We start from the raw sequence: 27,605 nt of genomic DNA on the forward strand, positions 1-27,605 counted from the left end.
AGCCCGGGGGACACTGTATAAGGGACCAGGGAGGTCCAAAAGCCTAAGGAGGCCAGAGTGTATGAATAAGCAACATCATAGAGAGAATATCTGCAAGGCTTGGGGCATGGTGTAGGGAAGGTTAGGAGCCATGCAAGGAGTCCTTAAGGTATCTGATGCCCAGCAGTTGTACAGACATGCTGAGAGGGCCTGGTAGTCTGGGAGCATTAGACTGTGACTGAAGGGACCCAGGAGAGGTCCAGTGAAGGTCAACACAGGCTTGGGTTCATGCAGAGCCCACAGGCAGCCTCCCTTTTATAACCTTCATGAAGAACAAGGTGTGGTGGGCAAGATTCAAGGGAAGGGCTGCAGCTGAGCTTGAGCCAGGCAGGGACTGCACAGCCACCTGGGAGTGTTATGGCTGCTGCTCATAGCCAAAGACCTGTTACACATTTAAACTGTGTTCTATGTATCCCAGGCTTTATTTGGTGTGTAAAGTGGCTGGGGAGGAACGACACATGGTGGTGATGCCTGGATCTCTGCTTCTGTGCTCTTAGAGGCTGGGGGCACCAAAGGCCTGCCCAAGTACTCCACTGCCACCGATGGGATGAAATTGTCCAGGCAACCAAACATCCTGACCTACACCCTACCCCACCCCCATCCCTAAATCAGCTTGAGATGCACTGAACTTTGGTCAGTTTTTAGGGTACTGAAGTATACTGATGAGTGTCTTGGTCTAGGCAATTCCCCCAACCACACACAACTCCATACACCCACATGTCCCCCCTAGATACTCCCAGGCAGGTACAGATTGCAGTAAAGTGCAGGAATGGGTCTTCACTGAACTTGGTGTTGGTAAGAACTTGCACCTAGTATAGAAATTGCAATGGGTCTGGGTACTCACTACCACCTTGGTGGTGGTTCAGCAGCACTGCAGTGCCTAAAAGGTGCCCATTGTACTTAAAACTCTTAGCAGCCTATTGTGTGGACACCTCTGACCCAGGACATTTGTGAACCAATTTCACAATCAGTTGGTGCGTTTATACATGCATTAGATCTGGGAGCAGTTTACTTGTGAGTAAACACTCCTGGGCAGGCATCCACATGTGCAGGGAAACGGGAACAGATTTGCTGCTAATGGCAGCAAACTCCTCCCCTTCCTAGGGCTCTTCAAGGTGTCCCTGCTGCCATATGCTCTAGGCTCTGCCTGGGTGCTAGTCCAGGGGCTGGCAGGGGCTGGGACATTGCATACTGCCCCTGGGGGGCTGCCTGCTTCCAGGGCAGGGACGGCTGAAGGGAGTTCCTTGCCCTGGCTCCCTGATGGGAGCAGCAGACTTGGAAAGAGCTGCAGGGGAAGGGCAGGTCCTAGCCCCCTCCCTCAATCTGCCAGTGGGGCAGCTAGCAGCTAGCTCGTTGCAAGCTGCCCCACTGATGGATCAGGGCAGAGGGCTGGGACCTCTCCATCCCTGCAGCTCGTTCCAACCCGCATGCCTCGATCACCTGATCTGGGCATGGGGCTGGGACCTGCCCCTGACCACAACAGTTCCCAGCCCCCACTGCAAAATCCCACAATCAAGGAGCTGGGTGGGGAACAGGTTCCCCAGCCCCTGCCAGAAAGAAGCTCCCAGGTCCAGCTCTGCAACCATGGGGCAGCTCCATGGCCTTGGAGCTGGCATTGGGATATAAGGCTCTTTCAGCCTCCTGCTCCCTGATCGAGATGGTGAAGTGGGGGCTGGGAGGTAAGGATCTCCCAGCCCCTGCTCCCTGCTCACAGTCTGGTAGCAGGGGGCTTGGAGCTCCCTGCTGCTAAGGCAAGAGGACATAATTCCCACTTGGTCTCTGGTTGCAGAGCCCTTCTCAGCAGTCGACAGTTCCTGGGGGCAGGGACCAATCCCCTGGTGGCCAGCTGACAGGGAGCAGTAAGTAATCGCAGGTAAATTTGCTGCTTGCGTTTGCACCTGTAGACGCACATGCTTACTGTGTAGTAAACTATGCTACAGCACAATAAAGCATCTTGTGTAGATGCACCCGGTGACATTCTTGGAATGATTCAAATGTGATAACTGTCCACATCCTTATGGTCTGCTGATTCCCATGGCAGAACTTAGAGGGCTACTTCTCTGCCTGAACCTTTTGGATTGAAAGTGTCTTTAGTCTCTGAACATGACTTCTCCCTAGAATTCCCCAACTCATATGTATCAAGAGTGTAGGACTACTGGATCATGCCTTATATCCCTAGACTTGAGGTGGAGTCCATTCTAAAACAGCTGCTCAGGCTACTTCTGGAAATGGAAAATTGTTTAATCTAACAACTGTAACCTGTGTAACCATGGTTTCTCTCAGGAATCACTAACTCTTGTTTGCATATGCATATAGCTGATAAATCTTAAATTATTGTAAAGAAACTCTACAGACATTGATTTTTCTAGATGGAGAAATGTTTGCAAATGAAGTGAAAAACCAATTGACTTCATTAGCTGAAGAGATGATGGATCTGGCTAAATTCTCTGGCACTTCTGGACAACTTACAAACACAGAGAGGTTAGCTATTGCTTAGCTCTTATTTCCTTTTTACCTACTGAATCCCTGTCAAGTACTGTGTTCTTGTGCATCTGTTGCTAGAATCTGGTCTAATGCTATAAATCAGGGCTGTCCAACTGGTGGCCTGTGGGCTGCATGGGGTCCTTGAGTTAAATCACAGCCTCAGGCTCCCAGTCTGGGCATCACTCTGCTGCATTATTCTCCTGCTGCTGTGAGCAGGGTCTCCAGGCTCCCCCTTCTTCCTTCAGCTTCTGCTTCCTGTTCCTGATCTAGAGGGTAGGGCAAGGCAAGGCAGGGCAGGGTGACTCGCAGAGCTTTGGGAGCCCATGCCTTTGTGTGGGCAGGCTCTGAACAGCATGCACCTGCTCAGAAATGAGATATCAGTGTTACAAAGGTATAAATCTGTGCTTCTAAATATACATCTGTCTGTATTCCTGCCTTTGCATAAGAAACCACAGTTTGAAGCAGGTTCACTTTTTCTACCTAGAGATAAAAGGGTGAAGAAGTTCCTTGTTTTTTGTTTTTGTTTTTTAAACTTTAAAGAATCCAACTTAACCAGAAATAGATATCTATCTTTACATATACCATAGGAGATTGGATCTTCAGATGTTAAATACCATTTTCTTTTTATGATTCAGGTTGACTTTATATTTTGATTATCCTATAAAATATCTCAGTTGGGAGATTCCGGTAAAGTAGTTCTTTCCTTTGTGTGTTTCCTTTGTTATAGAGCAGAAAAAGTCCAAGATTTCTTGAGCTCCTTAGAGCTATACTTTTAGTATTTTCATATTTAGGAACTCAGGGTAATCCTGTTGAAGATGATGGCATTGCCCCCATTGACTTCAGCAAGGCTAGGGTTTCATCCTTCAGCCTTCTTCCAAGTTTTCATGTAGGTTTAAACTAAAAAAAGTGAGAAAATCAATCTTGTCCTCTGATTTAGTTACCAATTTGACATCCCTTTTTGTGTGGGTTGCACAAACCAAAACTGCTTGTAACAGAAAACTCGGTTGAAAGCTTATCCATGAACTGTGGCCTTTCCCCATAATACAGGCATTAAAAGAACTGCATGCAACTACTGAATTAGAAACAGGCATCATGGAGTTGCATGTTGAAAATCTAGGATGAGCTATGGTTCACAAGAAAAATCAGAGTGAATGTTTAAATGTCAGGTACCTAACTGAGGTGATAATCGGATTGCTTAGAGACATCTTTAGGTTCTCACTTATAAAAAGTATAACAGAAGAGAATCCAATAATACTCTGGTAAAAGTTGCAATTTCCAGATAATAATAATAAAAACTTCAAGTACTTTGTGGCAGTAGAACCAATTGTTTCCTGACTTGAAAAGAATAGAATAGAGTTTTTATTCATGTTGTACAGCACTGAATGTAAATGAGCTATCAAATGGGAGAATTTAAACAGTAGAGAGTATGTTTCACAATATAGTTTCAGTAATAAATTTGAGGCTTGTGATTTTTTTAAACCATTTAAAACTAAACTCTTTACTCTAAAAATGAGCTCTGTGGTCCCATTTTCTTCTTAGAGATAATATCTTGTGGTGTATCTATGTTTCATTTAATTCTCTCCCATATTAATAATACCATATTTACCCAAATCCAAGATAACTCCTGAATTTAAGATGACCCTCCAGTGTGGCTATAAGTGGAAAATTTATAAATTTGTTATAATTTTCCATATATAGAATCCAATTATTGGAAGATTGTCTTAAATTCATCTCCAGCACCACTGGAGCAGAGAGAGCAGTGGTAGGTGGGCAGGTGGTAGGGGAGGCAGTGCAGGGAGGGTTATGTAGGGCAGGCAGTGGGGGAAGTGGTGGGGAAGACAGGCAGTTTGTCCCCTGCTGCCTGTCACCCCTACCCCCACACACACAGACACACACTTACCCTTCCATTGTGCCTGTCCTCACAGCCTCTGCTCCTTGCCTACTACCCCGCCACATCCTTGGTACTACCCTTCTCCCCATCTCATTCCCCTGCAGCCTCTTCCCCCTCCCCTGCTCTTGCTCAAGCTCTGGCATTGTAGTGATGACGCAGAGAAGGGGGGAAGGACGGGGCGAGACAGGGGAAGGGGTGTAGAAAATTGAGGCTGTGGGTTGGCAGGGGTTTAGCAGGAGTTTTAGAGGCTACAGGGGGTAGGCAGCAGCTTCAGCTTTGGCTCTTTCCCAGGGTTGGGGCTGGAGCTGGAGCTGCCTGCTCCCCCCTCCTCATGCTTGATTCCAAGATGTGGAGGTTCCCCCCCATGTTAAATGGGGATGGGAAACTTAGTCTTGGAATTGAGTGAATATGGTAATATTACACTTAATTTTCTTCACAATTATTGATATATAGTAAAGTCCTTGTGTTTTCATATTACACAATATTTTTTAGAGATAATGCAGTTCATAAGATTATATGTATGTAACTGAGCTCTTGAATGTTTGACTTAATAGCTTTCTAAATTCACGATCATATACAGTGTCTGCTGGGTATTAGAATCTTGCTTAATAGTCTCAGCTGTGTATCAGTATTAAACCCCCAAAATTGAATGCCAAAGACATTGTATGACAGACATTTTATGCTGCTTATTCAAATCTCACTTAATAGAATCAGCTGCTTATAAGCATCAAATGTTATATAACCTTTTTTATTTTCATTGGAGTAGACCAGGAGTGTCCCATGGGAGTGCGGGGGAGTCCCCGCCGTGCTCAGTGGTGGACCCAGAAGTGGATCGGAAGTACTTCTGGTCCGCTTTCAGGTCCACTGCCGAGCACACAGGAGGTGGGACTTGTTCTGGTGGGACACTTCATCCGCCCCACCATTGCAGCATTCACGAGCTGTGATTGGTACCTCAAGGTGTGTAGAAAAAACATATAAAGCTGTGCCTACGGCTGAATCGCTGATTCTCTGAATCAGAATTGAATCTTCAGATTCGGATTTGGACAGATTGAATCAGGACAGTGATCCATATCAACTAATCAAATCACCGTCCCCCGAATTGGGCTGAATCTTAATCAAACATGGCCTGCTTTGCACACCTCTAGCTGTTATACATGTGTATGTGGTCACCTAAGTTTCATTAGAGTTCTATTCTTCTTCCCCAGTGGGGTCAATTTTTTTGGTAGGTGTGCCAGAAATTAAGCCCTGTGGATCTCCCTGCACCTCTGATCCTTTTTGCCTGCCTGATGTGCTATTGTGCTTTCTCCTCCCTGACCTGTGCTCCCTGCCTGCTCTGCTTTTTGCTCCCTACTCTATCTGCCATTGTGCTGCCTGCCCCTTCTGTGATCTGCCGTGTGCCCCATAAAGAGGCTGCCTATGCCACTTGTGGTGCTCATATCACAGGTTGGCCACTGTGTTCTAGCCCAAACTAGTAAAGCAGACATCTTTATGCTGACTCCAATAGAAAACGGTAAGTTGAGATGGTAATTTTTTTCCTCCCTGGTTGCTTACTCAAAAACTGATAAATTAGCAACCACATTGACTTGTACTGAAAATAAGTTTTAGAAATATTACCTCAAAAAGATGCTCATAAAATAAGTTAAAGGGCACTAAAAATAGATTTGTTGGATGAATTGTATCATTATATGATCTAGGATATTTTCTTCCATGTGACTTAAAACTTGTGGCTGCTTTACCAGTCTCTTTCAGTGGTAAGAAAAGTACAGCTACATAAATATGGTATTTGGCTCGCTTTGAGTAAATGTTATATTTTATGTAAACTATCTATGTTTAAGCAGTATCATGGCATGGTGAAAGCAGTTTCCTTCGCTTATATTCTTAGAAGTGAAAATGGATGTATATTGTTTTGCAGTTGAGGAAAAATAAGGTATGTTTCTGAAAAACTTACATAGCTGAAATGACAAATTGACACTTTGTAAGAGATTGATTGGGAGGGTTTTTATGTTAGACTTATCAGTGAAGTGCAAACCTTTTTAAAAATTCTGGTAAGACAGACAGTAATATTTATTTAAAGCTTGATTTAAGTTTCTTATTTTTTCAATAGAACTGTGAAAATATTAACTTGTATATCAGAAAATATAAGTGCCTTGAGAAGCTTGTTGCTTCATGAATCAAATGATCAAGTGGAACTGGGAAGCAGTTGTGCTGTAGATTCAAGAAGACCTGGAATTCTGTCCACCGTTCTTGAAGAAGAAATGGATGTAACACCTGAATTCACTAGAAGACTGCAAGATAATTTAAACGATTCTGATAATTCTTTAATGTGCGTCAAGGGGGGGCATCCTATTGATAAAGAAACGGAAGATACCAAGATTGACCATAAAGTTGGGACTGAAGAGGCAGAATCCAAGAAAAGCCTGGATAGAGAGTGCTTAATGTCACTGAACATTACTGAATATGAACTTCAAATGTTGGAGCAACAGGCTAATGAAGAAATGCTAAAAGAAGCTGTTTGTGTGACTGAGGTAATAGAGAGAAAGTAAATCAATACAGAGCATAAACATTTTTAATTTACTAAGATATTTTAAATAGCTGTCTGTGAGTGATAGTTAATATGAAATATTTAATTGCTGAACTTAAAGTTTTAGTTTTGGCAGCATCTAAAACTTGTCAATTTGAGTTGCTCTTTAGTTCTGTTGCCAGTTGGCTCTTATTACTTCACGATCTGGCCAAAGACTGGATATTTTTAAAATTTTTCCTGTATTGTTCACATTTAATGTGTGAATTTTAGGCCCCTGGTCCATAATCATTTCAGGCCCCTGCCACGTGCTGTGCCAGTAAAGTTACTGGGAGCCACATAGGATCTGATCCCTGATGCCTTCATGGCAGGAATCATGATTTTGTAATCAAGGATCAGTTCCTAATTATGCCATTATTGCTTTCTGGTGCATTATCATGCTGGGGTCCCCCTGCACTGGCAAGTTGAAAGAAAAGTGCCCAGGTCCAGCCGGCTGACAATCAGCTGATTGTCAGATGACAGCTGGGACCATACTGGGGACTCAGACTGGCTCTGTTGTGATCTGAAGCTGGGCTGTTGATCAACTGATTGTCAAAACCCCATGCCCCAGAGCTCTGGCCAGGTTGCTAGGTGCAGGAGATAAGAGGTTCCCAGCTGGGTCAGGAGCGTCGAAAGACTTCTCTCACTGGGGACTTTAAACCCGGCCAGGGGCCTCTGATCTCCTGTGCTTGGAAGGCCAACCAGAACTGGGGTTTAAATTCCCCAGCAGAGAAACCCAGGGAAGCTGCCCCAGTGGTGCCCTTTAATGTTCCCCATGCATCAAGACCCACAGTGTGAGGCACAGGCAGCTGGGGAGCTGGGAGCTCTCTGCTTCTCAGCTGCCCATGCCCCATACCACAAAGTAATGCCTGCAACTGTGAAGCAGAGCTCCCAGCTCAGTTGCTACTTCCACTGGTGCCCTGGGAACTTAAAAAAGCAGGCTTGCAGCTGGGGCTCCTGCCTATGTGCCCTCTTAAAGCTTCAAGATACAGTGAAGCTGACATTCGTGAAGATGCTTCCTGATGTCAGGCTCATGGCACTGCTCCTTGTCTCTCTCCCCCCTGCCATCTGCCTCTGGGGATTGGATGGGGTGCCAGGTCCAGGACCTAATTCTGCCCTCAGCCTGATCCCATTGATCGGGTAGGGGGCAGCTGTGCCTGGGATCCTGGGACTGCCCCATTCCAGATCTGTACAGTTAGCTGAGCATGGGGATCTATCATGGGACAGCCCCAGACATGCCACATGTTCAAGGTATAATGCAAATGAATCACAAAGATGTTACACATTATAAAGGCAATAGCTATGTGGCTTGTTTGCTATGCATCATACCACAAATCGGCTTTACCATGTAGCCAAGTTACTGTTTATGGCGTGCTTAGCACCTTCATCTCTTAAATATAACATGCCAGGGCTTTTAGAAGATGAAGAACCTAATTCTGAACTCCAGCAGCCCTGCCCAGTTCTTACTATAGCCATCAATTGGTGTGTCCATTTATTAGAAGACAGAATTTAATCTTCTCCTCAGCACCTCATTTTGGAGGTATAGTCCTCTTCCACATAAGTCCCAGTGCTCCAGAGTCAGCACTGGCTCCCAGTAATTTTCCTGGCACAATTCAAGGTGGTGGTTTTGATTAAATGGCCTGGGCACTATGTAACTAAGGCACCACCTTATCCTTTATGTCCTATTGTGACTCCTAAAGTCAGCCAAGAGCAGCTTCATAGAAGTACCATCCATGCTCAGCGTTTGCTTGGAAGTACATGGGAGGTCATTCCTCATAGTCACCGCTCGACTCTGGAACTTGCTGTCTCTTGAAGTCTGCCAGAGAACCAGAGCATGGGCGTCTTTTGGAAGTTCTGTAAAACCTTCCTATTTGAGCAGATGTTTAGCAGGCAGTGCTGGGCTGGGATATTGTTTAGAGCATTTTTCTTTTCTTTATAGGTTATTTTCATATTCTGTTGTCTTTTATTTTGCTTCTTCTGTTTTGTTGTAGGTGCTTTTTGCTGTCTTCTGTAAGCCACTTTAGGCCTCCATCAGGAAAAGCAGTATATAAATCAAATAAATAAATATAAATAAACTAGTGAATGATGGGGGGGAAGGGCCAGGGGAGGACAGAGTACAGCCACCCACCACCCCATGCCACTGCTACCTCCCAGGAGCTGGGGGGAGGTGGGGAAGCTTGCCCCTGTGTCCCCCTCCACCAGCACCCCACATTGCCATTCCACCCCCCAGTCCTGCTCCTTGGAGGTGGGCGGGTGGCAAAGCCAGCGGTGATGGACTCGCCCACCTGCTCCATCCCCTCTGTCTCTGCTATCATGGTGGTGCTCTGCACTCTGATTGGTTATTTCACTAACCAGTCAAAGTGCTCGAAAAACATTATGGACAGACAGACCGATGGACTAAGCCCTTTATTCTGTAAGAATTAGTGGTCCTACAGAGGAGTTGAATCAACCTTGTAACTTCTCCTGTGGAAGCTTTGGACTAATATTTTTCTATGTTTTATTATGGGTAATCTTCAACAACAAAATGGAGTGTTTGTAATACTTGTTTGTTACAGCAGTGTGATGATAGTTGGCCTTCAGTAAGTTGAAGCTAATCTTGAAACATTTTTTCAGAACCCTTATTCCAGGGAAGAAGAAAATAACCTTGCCTGTGTCATTGAAAGTGATGAAGAACTAGAAATGGAAATGATTAAAGTAAGGGCCCAAACTTCTTTGTTTATACCACCCTTTGTGAGGAAACTTGGTCATTTGGGGTCAAGAGTAAAAGGATGAAATTATAGTATGTTTTACAGTGCATTTTGATTTTGGTCCAAGTTGGGTGAATTTGCTGACATTCTGGAGGGTAGGGTTAGGATTCAGAGTGACCTTGATAAACTGGAGAAATAGTCTGAAATCAATTGAATGAAATTCAGTATGGACAAATACAAACTGGATAATGACTGACTGGCTAGGCTGCAGTACCTCAGAAAAGGACTTCTACCCTGGCACCTGTCCCCCCAGCCTCTGCTCCCTGCAGCCTCTGCCCCATTCCCCACAGCCTATGCCACTTTCCCCATCCCCTGCTTCCTACAGTCTCTGCCTTCTTCACCCTTTTCCTCCCCTGTTGCTTATTGTCAGATGTGGCTCTGACTTCATTCCCTTCTGGGTCATGAAGCACATGGAAGTGTGGATCCTGCCCAGCCATGCAGCAGTGTCCCAGGGCTAGAGGCACACTGCTGCTGACTGTGGGCAGGGGATGGAGTTTCCGTGTTCGATGCTACTTGAGGGAATCCATCCAGAGCTGGAGCCAGAGCTGTGCTTGACAGTAAGTAGGAGGAGAGGGGGCAGAGGCTGCAGAATGCAGGGGGTGGGGAGGGGGTGACGGGGACAGGACAGCGGTGCTGTTGCTCTGACTCTGGCCCCTACGTTGTACTCTGTTCCAAGACAAGGGACTTTTGCCCCCCATGTTAAATGGGGAAAAACTTGTCTTGGATTTGTGTAAATATGGTATTTCCACTATTTTCAGTGAAACCACTGGCATGTTTAACTTAAAATGTATACTCACATGCTGTGCTGGATCAGGGCCAAATTAAGAGAGAGTATGATTTTTAAACCATAGAAAAGTAGGGCTGGAAGGGAACTTGGGAGATCATGTAGTACAACATCCCTCTTACTCAAGGCAGGATCAGACCTGCTTAAACCATCCCACTCAAAATTCTGTCTAACTTGACATTAAAAACGTCCAAGAATGGAGATTTCCCCAGTTTCTCTGGGTAGCTTATTCTAGTGCTTAACCACTCTTTATGAGAATAGTCTTTCTCATATCCAATCTAAATATACTTTGCTGCAGTTTGAGACCATTGCTTCTAGTCCTGTCCCCTGTGGTCACAGGGAATAGTCTATCTCCATCCTTCATATAACCATTCTTCATGCATTTGAAGACTGTTATCAAATCCCTTCATGCACATTTCCTAGTCTAAACTAAATAGTGTTACTTCTGTCAGACATTCCTCCTAAGTCATGTTTCCACACCTGTAAATTAATGAGAACTGTAATACATTTGAGAGCTATTGCAGCAGACTGTTCCTAATGTGAGCCCTCAAACTGGTCACCAGACATACAAAAAAAAGTGTGTCTGTGTGTGTATTGATACAGATCTTTTATTTATTTATAATAATGTTACTGTGTTTCTGGACTGTAGTTTTTCTGTTTTAAATATACCTCTTTTTGGTGCTATTATACATATAGATTTCTAATTTATCTGGACATTTTGCATATCAGAACAGGGAACAGTCTTGCTGGGTTCAGATAAGCCAGGATCTACTGGATGTTTTATTCTAACAACGTCAGTTTCTCTCATGCTGTATATTCTTTCTACCTCAGGCAGGTAGCTCTTAGCCATGTTGTCAATAGTGTAGAACAGGGCTTGCCAAGCTACGGTTGGTGGAGCCATTGGATATAGCCCACAGACCAGGGGTTTCAGTACCAGAGAGCTTTGTCTAAATCACAATGTGCCACAGCTGAGTGATGGGGGCGCTTCATCTGTGACATGGTGAGAAGTGGGAGTAGTAGCATCTGAGTCCTAGTATTGGTCTGCCTCAGACGTGAGCCGGGTCATTCTGCCTTGCCTCCACAACACGTTTGCTGAGCACTGATTTAAAACGTATATTACCTTGTGTGGAATTGTCTTGAATAAAATTTCAGGTCTGTTCATATACTGTGCGTTAACTCCCCCTGCAATTAAATTTCCAGACTTTGGATGATGTCAGCAACTGTAAAGTGGATCTGACTAACTCAAACTCCACTGACACTAAGAAAGATAACGACACAAAATTGCATCTTGCTCCAGATGATGATGAAGATGAGGGCATTGAGGAGGAGGAAGAAGAAGAAAGCTGGGGTAAATACTGAATTACAATAAAACACGTGACTAAAAATGAAAAAAAAAAAAGTACAATGAAAAGTGTGGGTATAAGTAAAAATTGTAATCCATGTAGAGGTGCATTCAAATGTACCATCAAGCTCCGTATTTGACTTAAAGATAAGGTCTCTGTATAATTACACATTACATTTCTGCCTTAATTTAATGTGTTAATCGCAGCATAAATTACAAGAGTGCTACACCTACCTTTAAAGTGCTGTAACATGGCACACAAGCCATAAAAATGTTCCATATATAACAGTTAGACAAGGTTCTTTGGGTACAAGCTGTCCTTGGGGGTGCGAATTGGAGCAACTGCTCTGGGCCTCGTGCTTTGGAGGGCCCCATGGAGCTGGGCAGAGCAGCGGCAGTGCGGACCTGGGTGGAGCAGTGGTTCTATGTCCAGCCACTCACTACACCACCTCCCGCTCTCAACGCTGCGGTGGCAGCTTTGGGTCTGGGATTGGGGCAGGACCCCATATGGACTGATATGCCCTGGGTCCCGCATCCTGCTTGGGTTGCCTGTGTTTGGGTAAATCTGATATTGTTTATTACACCAACTAAATAGTTGGAAAAAATTTTTAGCAAGCTTTCGGGTTTAAAAACTCTTGTCAGGCTGAGGAAGCATCTGCAGTTGGTGTATGCTGTTCCTGGATGGAATGAATAGTAAAGAGGCCAGAAGCTGGCATGTATGCAGGAAAGCCAGTCAATGAAGATGTAAATTGAGGTGTCAGTGGGTGAGACAGGCTGGGAGGGTGGGACAGGGTAGGGGGATGAATGTAGCAGGGTAAATAGTGGAGAGGTACCTGGGGAGTCAGATGTCAGGCAAGTTATAATGCGTCATAAATCTGATGTCTATATTTAGTCCATGATGTTTTGTATCCAGGGGCTGAAGTGAAGTTCACAGGCTCATCTGTGAAAAGTGTTCTGTAAATTCCCTTTGAGGATTAGACTAGCTGCAGATGCTTCCTCAGCCTGCCCCAGAGGGTTTTTAAACCCAAAAGCTTGCTAAAAATTTTTTCCAAATATTTAGTTGGTCTAATAAAAGATATCAGATTTACCCAAAGAACCTTGTCTGCCTGTGTCCTTAGACTAACACGGCTACAACCTACACCGCTGTATACATACAGTTAAACATTTTATGGCTGATTTGTGTAGTGACTTAAATTGAACAAATGGTATGCCCAAGGCTGCCTCAGGTCTGCTGCCAACAATCATCTGATTGCTGGTCCTGGCTCCAGGATTACAGTGGGGTCTTGAATTGGCCTTGGTGCAGTCCTGGGGCCAGAGCTGACAGCAAATTGTTGGCCCTGATCCCAGGACCACACTGGGTCACAATAGGCTGTGGGAATTTGGCTTTCAGCTTGTCAGTTCAGGGGGAGCCTGGAATTGTGGTTCCAAGCTCCCCCAGCACTGGCAAGTAGAAAGGGTGTGATTGGGATCTGAAATTGCATTTTAAGTTGTAATCCAGCTACATGATCAATGAATAAATGACATGATAAAACAAGGAATAAGCCACAAAATTGTTTCACAAAAAGTGTTACAACTTTTTGGTTTGTTCTTATCATGCCATTAATTGAACATGTGGCCAGATGTGCTTGTATATCTGTGACTATATGGCCGAGGCAAACGAGGACAGTACTGGCTTCCATAGTCTGATCCTAGCCAGTTGGTCAAAAGTCCCAGAGCAGGGTCTGGCCAGGGATCCAGAGCAACATGATGCGCCATCAGGCAGTGCTGTTCCTGTGTTGGGAACAAGGTGGGTGGACTGGAGCAGACGCCACCCTATCCACATATATGGCATGTCCTTCTTCCTGCACAGGAGCAGTAGTGCCTGTTCAGCCACCTGCCTGGTACAACATGTTGCTCCGTATCTCCACTGAATTCCACTCTGGACTTTTTTGACCAACCAGCCAGGACCAAACTATGGAAGCTGAGACTGTCCAAGCTTGTCTGAGACATATGGCCAGCCTATCCATAACTACATCAACTGGGGATCAAGGAGAGCAATTCACACTAATTCCTGGGAGTGTTTGGAGATATGCTGGGTTTTATTAGAATTGTGTAGGTTCAGGACCCTTAAAATCACTAGCAGCAAACTGCCTATTATATTTTGGGCCAGGACTGAACACCTTAGAGCTAAATATACATGCCTTTTTTTTTTTGGTCTAAGATCCCTTGTTGCCCAGCCCTAGTGAAAAAGAAGAAATCTGTTTAAAAACATATTTTGGTCATTCTGCTTTTAAACCGTGAGTATGTTTTTCAGTTAACCATTACATATCTGGTTCCTTTTTTAAAAAGATTTTGCATTGTTAGGTATTTTAAATACCATCACCAAGCCTGGAATTGTTCAAAAAGGTGTAGTCTCTGCATTGAGGATCTGTCAGAGTATATCTACAGGGAACTTTACTGTGTGATCAGCAATATGTTTAACAGGTTTTGTTTTTAGTAGGTGCAGGTAATTACGCCTTTGTGAAGTTAACTGTAAATTTTTAAATTATTTAATAGGAAGCTTAAGCTACAAAGATCTCTCTCCGGGCACCATAACATTGTAAACACAAATATTTTATCTTAATGAGAAAGGCAGACTGCAGTAGCACCTCCAAGGCAAGTCTACACAAAATGTTTACTGTAGAGCAGACTAATTAGCTCCACAGTAAGTGTCTCACATCTACACATCTATTAGGCTGTGGGAAACGAATTAACTCTGAAGTAGAGTAGTACTTGTAAATACAAATACTATCCTGCTGCGGAGTTATTTACTCCACAGCACTGCACGTGTAGACACTGACATGACTGGCTGGGGCATGAGAATGTTTCAGTGCGGTGGCTGCCTGCTGGCTAGGCCCATGTGGGAGCACCTTTGTGCCCCAGGCAGCCCTTTCATAGCACATTGAGCCATGTCATAGCAGCCCTGGGCTGGAAGGCTGACCCCCCAGGTCTCCTGCCAGCCAGGGTTGCTCCAACTGGGCTCAACATGCTGCAGTCCCAGATGCATGTGTAAATGCGACATCCAGGAGCAATAAACTCCAGCACAATAAGCACCAGAGTTTATTGCTTCACCTTAGTGGCATGTGTAGATGCATCCAAGCAGTCTTAAATATATTTGTAGTGGGAGGACAATCGGATATACAAGCACAACACTGCTGTACAGGGAATAGATTTTTAATGGGTCAGAAACAACATGCAGCATTGGTTTAACTATATAGTCAGGAGAGAAGTTTGATAGGCTTTCTGGCACAAAGTACACTTCTCCAGAAGTTGCAAAAGCAAAGCATGCTTCTGTACAATTGATCCACTATATATCAGGCCTCATTTATATGTTACAGGTATCGTGCAATTAACTGGTTAATTGTGCAGGTGCCTTGAGACCAGCTACGCATGGAAAGTACTTATCATACTATACAAAGCTCCAACCATCTATAAATTTAGACCTCGAAAATGTGTACTAACTTTATAGCTGGTTGCTATTGAGCTTTAATTTGCATCTAGGATTGGGGTCCCTCTGCACTGGCAATAAGGCACATTTGGATCAATGCGCAATCCCACAATCACACTTACTGCTGTATACAGGAGGAGCCATGGTTGTGCAGATCACGCATTAATTTCTGTTGTGCATTTACCTGCATGTGTAGTGGGGGCCTCAGTGTTGCTAAAATCATTATATGTTCTTGTTTAGAAAATGAGTAGAATAAAATAATTCTTAAAATGTTGTCCAAGGTATGTTTGTAGCTCAAATTTTATTAAAAAAATATATAACTTTTTTGGGAGGGAAATCCTTTTTGGCAAATTTTTGAGATGGTATTTTAGATCATGTTGCAGTATTTACTTTGATCAAGTTGACTATTTTTTAAATATTATTTTTAGATCAGTTTTAATCCTGTGCTGGGTACCCATTGTGTTTTGTAGTCTTCCACTAAAGACAGGAAAATCCTGCTCAGCTTGCTGTAAGGATTTCTGTATGACTTCAAAGGTGCTGTTTCTGTTAGCAAGGCAAGCAGGGTTTGACTGCATGTAGGAATCAGGATCCCACACAGACTACATGAAAGAATATTTCTTTAGTGTTTTTATTGAACTGCCTCTGTTTTACTTAAGTTCTAATGTTATATGTATGCCTGATACAGTACTTTGTCGACAAATAAAAATATGTTTTTGATTTCAAGGGTCCAGTGGAAAGTGATCTATTCTGTTTTAGAAGGTAGAAGAGATAATCTTGTTGTCATGGCAACTGGTAAGTTATGTTTAGGATGTGCCTTTATAGTAAGGGAACAAATGTAAGCTGTTTTTAGGACTGTTTTGTAGTAAATTTCATGTAGATAAATCTGTACAAGATAATTTTTAATGTTAGAAGTACAATAAAGGGGAAAGTAAGCTAAGAAGCAGGGCTTTGAGGAGGAGTTGGAATTCTAGTCTTTTTAATACATCCTATTTATATGTTATGTGTAAGGATATGGGAAGAGCCTGTGTTTCCAGTTTCCACCTGTTTACATGAAACGTACAGGAATAGTCATCTCTCCTCTCATTTCTTTGATGGAAGACCAAGTACTGCAGCTTGAGTAAGTAATGTAACAGTAGCTCATTGCTTCCCTATCTCCAGTGGTAATCACAGACGCTGCATTTGGTGTCTTTAAATGTTAAAGGTTCACCTTTATATGATACATATTTTATATGCGCAGTAAAATGCCTTATTTTTCAAGGAACTATAAATAGGCTAATGCTGTTACTGATAATTAAGTGCTCGGCTAAATCACTGCAAGTAAAATTTGTAAATGACCAAAAGATTGGAGAAGTAGTAAGCAATAATAGACCATTTCATGAAGAGCTGTCTGTACTTGTTGGTTAGATGTGCTCACTGATTTAAAAGTCAGAAATTTTGATCATCTTGTGTAACATACTATATAACAGGGCTGGGCAAAATACGGCCTGCGAGGCCATTCTGTCTGGCCCGCAGGGCCCCTAAAAAATTTAGAAAATTAATATTTATCTGCCTTTGGTTCCTGTCAAAAGTGACAGGAACCAGGGGCAGTAGGACCCAGGGGAAGCCCGGCGGGCTCCCACAACAGGAGGGCCTACCCAACCCTGCCCCCCCAGCCAGAAACCCCAGGAGGACGAGGGGCCACTTTTCCCCACTCCGCGCTCAGCACCACTTTGTAATTCAAAATTCCCCATAGCCCCGCCCCCCCGTAGGCACCCCTCCCAGCACTGCCACCACCACCAGCCGTGTGCAACTGAGCCCAGCCCAGCCCCCCCACCAGGAAGAGGCAAGAGCAGCTCCTGGCCCTAGACCCGCGGAGGGCAGCCTGCCTCCACCTTGCGCAAAAATCCAAGAGTAACAGGTTAATAAGTATTTCTTTATAGCTAGTGGATTGATTAAGGCAATAATAGAGTAACAAACCACCTGGAAGATTATGATATGATAAGATCTAACTATCACATTTTTTGTGAAGGAAAATCAAGTTTCACTAATATATTGACATTTTCAAAATGAGCTGATTTAATCTAGCGGAGTAAAGAACCAGTTGAAGATTTTAGATGTTGAAAACCCATTGCTAAAGTTCTATGAGAAACTAATAGAGAAACTAAGTATTTGTGGAGTAAAAGGTGATTTATTGTTGTAAATTAGGAACTGACTGAGAGGTATTGCAAGAAAGAGAACACAGATTTTTTTGAATGAACCAAATCTTGCTTCTGCTTGCTTTTTACAGAATGTCAGACATTCCAGCTTGTTTACTTGGAGCAGCTCAGTCAAAAAATGTTATAGGGAACATCAAAGCGTAAGTTTCATTACTTTTTTTTAGCACCCAAGTCCTGAATACAGATACTGAAATTCTTTTAAATGCTTTTTAATAATTTTAATAAATTAACTAAAATCACTGTATTTATTTTAATTGGGATAGCTTTCTTCCCTCCCCCACAGGCAGAATCCTCCAGTACCAATGCCAGGGAAGTCTTTGAGAAGTGGCTCCCAGTCCAAAACACTGACAAATTTGATTCTGGTCCAACCAGTTCCTTAGCCATCCCTTCTGAGCTATCATGCCATTCAAAAGGTATTCTGTGCGAGAGGCAGGCAAGGTTCTTTGGGTAGATGTTAGGTCTTTTATTCAACCAATTGAGTAATTGGAAAAAATGTTTTTTGCAAGGGCCTTTTTTCTAGAGAAGGCTGAGGGGGGACCTGGTGACTGTCTATAAACTTACTAGTGGGGACCAGAAGGGTTTGGGAGAGACCTTGTATCCCCTAGTGCCCCCTGGCATAAGAAGGAATAACGGCCACAAGTTGTTGGAGAGTAGGTTTAGATTAGACATCCGCAAGAACTACTTCACAGTCAAGGTGGCTAGGATCTGGAACCAACTTCCAAGGGAAGTGATGCTGGCTCCTACCCTGGGGGTCTTTAAAAAGAGGCTTGATGCCTACCTGGCTGGAGTCATATGAGCCCAGTTTTTCTCCTGCCCAGGCAGGGGGTCAGACGTGAAGATTTACAAGGTCTCTTCCGACCCTACTTCTATGATTCTACCTTGAATATCTGCTATTGTAGAGTGTCCCTTACTCACCTTGGCTTTTTTCCCTCCCTTCCCTGCTCTTATCTTTTGTTTTCCTAATTTCCACCTGTTTACATTTTCACTGACATCCTATCACACTTTTAGCTTCTTTCATTCCTTGGAGTCTCAGAACAGCAGAGATTTCCTATGCCAGAAGAAGGGTGATTGCACCCAAAGGCTGGCAAAAAAACTTTTTTCCAACTACACAATTAGTCTAATAAAAGTTATCACATCTACCCAAAGAACCTTGCCTGCATATGTCCTTAGACCAATGTGGTTACAACCAAAAATCCATTCTCTGCAAGAGGAACCGAAAGTGGGTTTGTGAGTCCTGTGATTCTCCTAGCACCCTCTGAATCTTGTCACATGGTTCAGCCTGTTTTGTTGATCCAAATACTGGTGTTAGGATTGTCCCCCTGGTGCTAACAGTTCAGTGGTTTTCTGTCTGTACCACAAAGTACCACCATTTTGAACACTTAGTGCCCTCTTCTGCCTATGTAGAAATATTTTCCTTTCCCTCAGCTTTGGTGACACTTTTGTCCAATGATTTTTTTTTTCTCTCCCCTTTTGTGATTATACCTTCTCTAAAATCTCTGGGCTTTTGGAGGTGTCCATCATGCATGGATTTTATACTGCCCTTTGACATGTACACCAGGTACTTCTGTTGCATTGGGGCCACTGGTGACACTGGCAGACCATTCCAGCTGGGGACCAGGAAGGAACAGGAGATCAAATTTTGGACAAATCCCTGGGGTTTTCCTCTGACCTAAGCACTAAATCTTCTTGTCAGCTCTTCCATCCAGCACCTTCTCCCTCTGGCAGCCTTTCTTATCTCCAGCACCATGTCATTCAAAGTTAGCATTCAGGGCTTGGACCTCTACCAAAATGCAGGGCTTGTCTCCACCCCATTCCCATAGGACAGAGCCTCATTCAGGGAAGTCCTCTTGATTATCTCAGGTATTGGTTTCCCTGTGCAAAAATAATTTTCCCTGAAAAACTTTTTGGCCCTGTACTGCAGGGATTCTGCAGATTCTAATAAAGCATCAGGGCTAACTGTATCAGCCCTTCCTCTTCACTCCAAGTAACCTAACCACGTGTGATCTACACAGAAGTGCATAGATCTCAGCAGGTGAAATCTCTGGTGCTGACAGGCCTTGCAGATGCCATGACATTTTATTGTTAATATTGTTTAGATGTATATCCCATCCTAACCAGAAAGCTTCATGGTGGGTTACAATAAATGACAAACTACCCACAAATGAGAGAGAACATTAGACTCCCCAAATGATACCCCGGAACTTGAAAACTCACTCCCGCTTTCCTGTCTATCACCCATAAGAACAAACTCTCCAGCAAATTCCAGCAGTGTCTCCCAATTTTCCCAACCCCATTCATGTCTAATTATAAGAAACCTGTTCTCGTTCCAAGTGCCCTACCTATCACACCCAGGAGAGATCCCTCTACCCTCCCCTAATGTCTCTTCCATACCCATACTTTCCTGTCCTACAGAGTGTCTGTGGCTGTCCCAAAAAAAGCACATATCTCCCCTGAGTCCCTCCAACAAACACAACATTCAATTCAAAAGTACTAAAACAAGGACATAATAAAGATCCTCTGTCCCTGTCAAAGGGCAACACCAAGGAGCATCCTTAAATGTTATTTATCAGAAGGTGGCACCAGGGAGAGCTGTTGGCTCTGTAGGGTATGCAGGCTGGCTGAGTGCTTTTCCCTTGGTACAGGTAGCCAAGATGGTGCTGGGGTAGGGGGAAGAAGCTGATGGCAGAGTTGTTTCAAGTCAAGGAAACCTGCTGGATCTATAGGGCCTTGCCTTTGTTCAGGCTCTGGATCTCAAGAGATGGAAAAGGTCCTCCACCAAGTCGGTACCGTAGCCATCTTCATGACCTGGCACAATAAGTCTGATATAATAAAAACTCCAGGTACTGGCACAACTTCGTTTTACTCCTCTTTAGCTATTTGTGATGTGAACTCATGATTGTGCAACCTCTCTAAATGTGTACTGGCCATAGCTCTGTGCTTGACTCTCTGGCTCTATTGAGCAATAAGAGTCCCTCCATTTACAGCTTTGTAAAGGCTGTTCCATGACCAGAAGACCCAGCTTTCTTTTGCTGATAAGCTCCATTAATATATGGGCTCCAGGTAAAGAGAACGAAGAGGAAAACAAATGATTTATTTTGATCTTCAAGGTTTTCCTCCTGCAGCTGAAGGACATCACCTTCCCAGTCCTGATGGAGGACAACAGCACAGAAAGCATAGCAACTACAAGGAACAGTTTTGAGGGAAGACCTTCTTAGTCTTTGTACCTCTAGGGTGGTGCATGTACAATCCAGATGGCACACAAAAGCTGTGTCTTGGGTGCAGATGGACTCTAGAGAATAATGATATCAACTTCCAACCTCTACTGTGATTCCTATGGGAACTGATATTTTTAAAAGCTGCTTACTTGGCCAGATTTGGGGAGTCTTTCTTGGGTGTGGGAAAAGCCAGTTATTTGACACCAGAATAATTTCCCTTGTCAAACTTCCAGTCCCTTCTCTGAAGCTTGGAGGTGCTACAACTTAATAGAAATATTATAAGAATTATTTTAACGTGGGCAAAAACACACATTTTACCATAACCTTGTTCTCAGGAAAAATTAACTGTTTCAGACAGCTTTTGCCAAATAAAAAAACCCATAATTCCACCTCAGGCAGACACACAGCATAGTAGTCCTTTATTCTAATTATTAAAATTTGGCAAAATTATAACAAAAGGGGGTCTTAAATTAGAATGAGTTAGGTAAACTTAGATTTGTTGGTCACTGTTAATGAATTGCGCTCGTAAGCCGTGTGCAGTTCACTCTAGGCTGGGGCAATGATCACGCAGAGCAAGTACCTAAAGTGATATACAGGATTGTTTATTCGCTGCAGCGAGGTGCCTCCGGGGAGAGACCCCGCCTGTTAGAATTTTCTTTTATGCCTTAGTTAGTACATTAGTATTAGCTCGTGCTTGTGAAAATACCCAATCATTTACTAACTAAACTGCTACTCTAGCTAATCAGGTGGCACTGTGCGCGTGAACACCAAAATTTAACCCTCGTGACTACATGCTCTATATACTCTTGCCAAGTAGTCTGCTTCATTAGAAAAACAGTTCTTGTACTTCTTTCAAGGTTTTTTGTTAACCGGATTCAGCTAGTTTTATATCTTATCAGTAGCTCTTACACAGCACTTCTCTTTTCACTCGTCTAGTACATGCTGTGTCCGCTTTTATGTACTGAAGTTAAAAGTAAAAGAAATGGCCTTACTTCTATATTGCAAAATCTACACACAACAGTCACTTCTAGTTCTTTCTTTGATTGCTTCTCCCCACCCCTCCTCTGTTTATCATTCTGTTTTCCCTTCCACTCTAACTCAACTCTCACTTTTTTGGGATCACCGGGTAAAATTTAATGACCTGTGCTTTATAGGAAGTCAGGGTAGATGACCTTAATGGAGTCTTCTCACTCTCAAATCTATTTAAATTCGTTTCTTCTTTCTTGTTTGTCATGAAGTTTTCCTAGTTTTCCCCTATCGTGCTTCCTTGTCTCTATCCTCTTCCTCTGTTCTTTTCTTTCCTCATCCAAAACTTTACGTTGCTCCCCTCCCCCCTTTTGCACTCCTTAATGCTTGCATGCTTTTAACTCAGTTCGTATAACAATGTATATTCCCAATTTTTCTAGAGGCCACTATAGAGTTGTCTACATGACTCCAGAGTTTTGTTCAGGAAACTTATCGTTGCTTCAGGAACTTGACCAAACTATTGGTAAGTTAACTTCAGGTTCATGGAATTGCATTGTTTTTTATTCAAACAACTACTAGGGGTGTGCGAAGTGGGTCCTATTTGATTTGGATTCGGTCCAAATCAGGGACAGCGATTCGATTAATTGATTTGAATCACTGTCCCTGATTCAATTGGGCCGAATCCGAATCTGAAGATTAGATGCGGACTTGGAGAATCAGCAATTCGGACATAGACACAGCTTTAAATGTTTTTTCTACATGCCTCAAGGTACCAGCGCGGCTCGTGAACACTGCAATGCTGGGGTGCATGGAGTGTCCCACAGGAGTGCAGGGGGGGCCCTCCATGTGCTTGGCAGTGAACCCGGAAGTGGACCAGAGGTCCTCCAGGGAGCACATAGGGGGCCCCCCCTGCACCCCTCCAGCTCAGCGATTGGCTGCGGGGGGACCCTGTATGTCCATCCCCATCCGTGGTCCAGAAGGCACCAGTCGCTGAGTTGGGGAGGAGGGGTGTGCCAGGGTGGCCCCCTGCATGCTTCCTGGGAGACCTGGAAGTGGACCAGAAGTGCTTACCCAGCTCAGTACTGTTACTCTGCAGCAAAAGTAGTGGTCCTCAAGCTGTGCTGGATATGCACGATTTTGTCTGCAAAATAGGTGACAAACTAGTCAAAGTGGATTGAAACAGACTCAGTTTCTGGACAGAAACAAGTCAGGTTAACTAGACTGTTTACCACCTAGAACAGTTCCATTGGATCACGCTTTGCAGATGCAGGCAGCAGTGGGGAAAAAACCGCTTCTTAGCAGCTGCCACTGCCACATCATAGTCCTTTAAGAAAGATCTGTAACAACTGATCAGCTTCAGCATGGGTCAAGAGCTACTTGCGTACCAGCTGCCTACTCTTGCACTTAAGCTGTCTCAGTACCCCCATGTGCCATAGGGACCTGTGCTGCTATAGTAGTGGGAATAGGTGTCTATGAGAGGTCAGTGTGTTGTTCCATACATTAACCAGGCCATCAGCAAATTAGCTGTCATGATTGGTGAGAATGTCACTCGGAGTCCTGGAATTCTTCTGGTTCCATGAGTCTCCAGGGGTAGACCTGCAAAGTGACTGACAATATGCCAGAGTCTAATCAGAGATTCCCAGCTACCAAATATAAAATGCCACCTGCTTTTCCACACTACAAGAAACAGAAAAGTAGGGCTAGAAGCCCTGTAAACTATTTTTGTAACAAGAGCACACTGTTAGTTCATATTCAACTTATGATGCGCTATATAACCCCTGTATCCTATTCTGCAGTATTAAAGTTTAGCCAGTCATCCCTCAATCTGCTTGTGCATGCAATTACTCCACTGTAAGTGCAGGACTTTCATTTGTCCTTATTGAATTTCATTCAATTAATTTTGGACCAATTCTTTAGTTTATCAAGGTCATTCTGAACCTAATCCTATCCTATCATCTCGGTTCCCTTTAACTCTACCCAGTTTGGCATCACCTGCAAATTTGCTAAAGTGTATACTCAATCCCATCTTCCAAAGAATTTCTGAAGATATTAAACAGTACTGGACTTGAGACAGATCGCTGCAGAACCCCATTCAAATGCTTCCTCACAACTAGATGCTGAGCTTTTGGGCTGCTTGCAGACATGGAACACTCCCTGAGCGTGCCTCCCCCCAATGGCACTTTAAACATGGTGCGCTCCTGTGCTGAATCCAGCACATGCCCAGAAGAGGCATCATGTTAGTTGCACCCGGCTTTCCCAATGTTTGTATAGACTGGGCACTTTAGTGGTACTTTTTTTGCAATTTTATCTAATAGCTGATGATTCAATCACCTTTAGATAAAAGCATCAAAAAGCCTCGCTGAAGCACCTGATCTATACAGATGCTGTGGAGTCTGGTCAAAGTAATGCGCTGCTGCTTCCAATAAAGTGCGGGGGGAGGTTCCCCCCCACATCTGTCAGTACCCTTGATGACTAGTCCTTGAGCACAGTAATGCAACGGGTTACAAAGCCACTTTACAGTACTTTCATCTAGACTGTATTTCCATAGCTCACTATTGAAAATGTCAAGGGAGACAGTGTCAAAAGCCTTCCTAAAGTCAAGTTATATAATATCCATTGCTCTCCCCTCATCCGTGAAGCCTGGTTCCCTGTCATAGAAGGAAATTAGGTGGGTCAGGCATGACCTGTTCTTGGTGAATGCATGTTGGCTCTTCTTGATCACCTTGGTCTCCTTCAAATGGTTATACATTTCTTGATGACCTGCTCCATAAATCTTTTCAGATGCCAGTGTCAGTATCACTGGTCTGTAATTCCCTGGATCCTCATCATTCCTGTTAAGAACAAACACTACATTTGCCTTCTTTTAGTCATCCAGGACCTCACCCAACCCCAAGAGTTCTAAAACATAATAGTAAGTGGCACTGCAATTTCCTCAACCAATTCCTTGAGTGATCTAGAAAGCATCCCATCCAGCCCTGCCAACTTGAAAATAACCAGCTTCTTTAAGCTGCTTATCTCCTTCCCCTTCCTTGCTGCCAAATGCATTCATCTTATACCTGACTTTATTCAGGAAGACTAAAGGAAAAAAGGCATTAAATATGTCAGCATTCTCAACATGATCAGTTACCAGACTGCACTCTACATTTAATAAGGGACCTATATTTTCTTTGATCTTCGTGTTATTTCTGACATTACCTTCTCTTGATTGTCTTATGTCTCCTGTTAGCTGCAATTTATGCCTTGGCTGTCCTGATTTTCTCCCTGAATGCCAATGTGATACTCTGAAACTCTTCCCTAGTACTGTGGCTAAAATTCCACTTTTTGTAGGATCCTTTGAGTTTCTACTCACAGAAGAATTCATTGTTTAGCCCAGCTGGTCTCCAGCTGAACTCCCCGTCCTTTCTTCTCTTCATGGTAGCTTTCTATTGTGCCCATACTGCAGGTTATTTAAGGTATGACTAGCTTTCCTGGAGTCCTTTCCCACCCCCATGCTTACCAGAGGACCCCTCCCAGAGGATCCCTCTACCAGTTCCCTGAGTATTTTAGTTTGCTTTTCTGAAGGCCAGCATCTTTATTTTTCTTTTCCCTAGGACCTGCAAGTCTACTGGTTCAACCTATGTTACCTTCCACCTTTACAATCCTGACCAATTCCTTCATGGGCAGCCTCATGTTTATGATTTACCTCTTGAGTGACAGGGCCAGCCTCTGCCTATCTATTGGGAGTCTCGTATCTTGGAGGTGCTTCCTTGCTGCAAGGAACTGCTTTAATATAATTTGGAAAGCTGGTCCTATCTACAAGAGTATTTTCCTCTTTTTTCGACTGATGCCCTCCAATATTGTCGTAAGAAAACCAGTTTGCCCACCTGCAATATTTGTATTTCAAAATGTACATATTCGTCAAGTATAATGCTCTGAAAAGTCAGCTAAAGTAAATAACATGTTTTACTTTTTTGAAAATACTACTGGGAACTTCTGAAGTACTGTTTGAGAGATGTGAATTCTTCCTCTGATACTGAAATGCCTACAGAAATTCTTCCCCTATCATGGTTCTCGTTGCTGATCTTTTGCTATCTCTCTCAAAGCAAACAAATTTGCTGCCTGTGTATTTGTCTCACTGATAACAGGATTTGTTGACACTAGTTAGTAGAGATAACAACCCTGGTCTCTGAACATGCTTTGTGTTTAGAAACGAGGCTGAGAAATTCTCAGAGCAGGGTATAGTAAACCACTAAGAAAAAGAATACCAAAAAGTGCCATCAGTAGCTTGTAGGGCTGTGTGAAGCTTCAGTCCCTGATTTGATTTGGTGAAGATTCAGCCCAATTCAGCGGCCAAATCTCCAAATCTGAATGGAATCAGAGGACCCTTTAATCTCTCCAAATCGAATTGGAACCCTCTGAATCAATTCAGAGAGATACAGAAAGATTTGAAGATGTCTTGTCTTTTTCATATGGATTGTTCAAAATTGTTGTGTAGCGGGTTGGTACGCCTTTAGCCAGGCTCAGGAGTCAGCCATTATCTTTCCCTATCCCAAACTAAACATAATAACAAAACATAAACAGCCCTCCCCCTTGCCTTTCTTATCCAGGGCAAGGGCCTCACTGCACTGTTTCAGTGTTGCCTTCTCATCTTCCCTTCCTCCTCAGTGTCATCACTGGGAGTTTTCTAACTTCCTCCAAGGCCAGCCAGTCATCCCTATCAGCTCGCCCAGAACTCCTAGGCAGGCAGGCAATTGCCGTCTAGCCCTGTGCAGCTACTCTTCTACCCCTGAGTCATGCACCTTGTTAGAAATACTATCTCCTAAGAGTGAAGCCTGGGATACTTTGTGTTGCCTATTCTTTCCACCATTTCATCTATTCTGAGTATAGGATATATATCACACTTTGAAACTTCATTCAATTGTAGAAATCAAAACAAACCAGTCATTGTGATTGCACATATATCAGGGTTTTTCATGTGGCTGGGAGTCCTGTCAGCTGTGGGTTCCCAGCCACAGGGGTGCATCTTTCCCAGCTGAAGCTGCGAGACCCACAACTGCTGGGGGATCTCATCCCCACAAGCTGTAGACTCTGGGTCCTGGCACTACCCCACAGCTGCTGGGACCAAGAGTCCCACAGCTGCAGAGGCTAGGACTCTACATCGTGCTTCCCAGTGCCAAGACCCATCTGTGTCCCGGCAGCTGCAGGGCACAGCTGCTGTCTCCCCACCCTGGGAGTACGTGAAACACCTGGGGCAGGGAGATGGTCACAGCAGTGATCTCCCCACCGCAGGAGATTCACACACACCTGAGACTGGGAGATCATCCTAGCTGTGTTTCCCCACTGCTGGGGTGCATGAGGTGCCCCTGCACCTGGGAGCCTCTCAGCTGAGGGGGCTCCCAGCTGTGGGAGTTTGCTTCCTGCTGGCTACAGGCTCCCCCCTGCACCAGCAATAAAGTGCGATGGGATCTAATGTACAGTCCAACAGTTGTGCCTCCTGCCATGCACATGTGGCATGGCAGGAGGCATGTTTGTGTGAATCATGCATTAGATCTCATTATGCCTTTACCTGCATGTGTTGAGGGGGACTCAGAGTCAGATTTGGCTGCTGTCCATATCTTTCAGCAATCTCAGGGCTGGACTACTGCAATGCGTTCTGATGGGGCTGCCCTTCAAAATCTTTTGGAGGCTGCAGCTGGTACAGAATGCCTTCTGATGGAGTTGGATTACCAAATACATATATAACTCCAGTTCTCTGGTATCTGCATTGACTCCTAGGAGCTTTCTGAGCACAATTCAGGGTGTTGGTTTTGACATATTTCATAGACATTAGGGCTGGAAGGGACCTCGGGAGATCATCGAGTCCAGCCCCCTGCCCAAAGGGCAGGAAGTCAGCTGGGGTCCTAGGACAGTAAAGAAATTCTTCCTTCTGTCCAGCCTGAA

At 44.0% G+C, this 27,605-nt stretch overlaps 1 protein-coding gene across 5 annotated transcripts in view; it reads left to right on the top strand.

The window, feature by feature from the left end:
* The window catches only part of WRN (Werner syndrome RecQ like helicase), a 162,362-nt gene that overhangs the window by 59,379 nt on the left and 75,378 nt on the right, over positions 1 to 27,605 (top strand). For all 5 annotated transcript variants that reach the window (XM_019556383.1, XM_019556386.1, XM_019556384.1 and 2 more), the window contains 9 exons: positions 2,409 to 2,520; positions 6,519 to 6,939; positions 9,585 to 9,665; positions 11,703 to 11,850; positions 14,045 to 14,120; positions 16,035 to 16,102; positions 16,319 to 16,427; positions 17,577 to 17,645; positions 22,127 to 22,209. In XM_019556383.1, the coding sequence (XP_019411928.1) occupies positions 2,409 to 2,520; positions 6,519 to 6,939; positions 9,585 to 9,665; positions 11,703 to 11,850; positions 14,045 to 14,120; positions 16,035 to 16,102; positions 16,319 to 16,427; positions 17,577 to 17,645; positions 22,127 to 22,209 (1,167 nt within the window). The remainder of the gene's footprint in view (positions 1 to 2,408; positions 2,521 to 6,518; positions 6,940 to 9,584; positions 9,666 to 11,702; positions 11,851 to 14,044; positions 14,121 to 16,034; positions 16,103 to 16,318; positions 16,428 to 17,576; positions 17,646 to 22,126; positions 22,210 to 27,605) is intronic.

Source organism: Crocodylus porosus, unplaced genomic scaffold (assembly GCF_001723895.1).
Source record: "Crocodylus porosus isolate Cpor-Errol unplaced genomic scaffold, CroPor_comp1, whole genome shotgun sequence".
NCBI classification, from domain to species: domain Eukaryota; kingdom Metazoa; phylum Chordata; order Crocodylia; family Crocodylidae; genus Crocodylus; species Crocodylus porosus.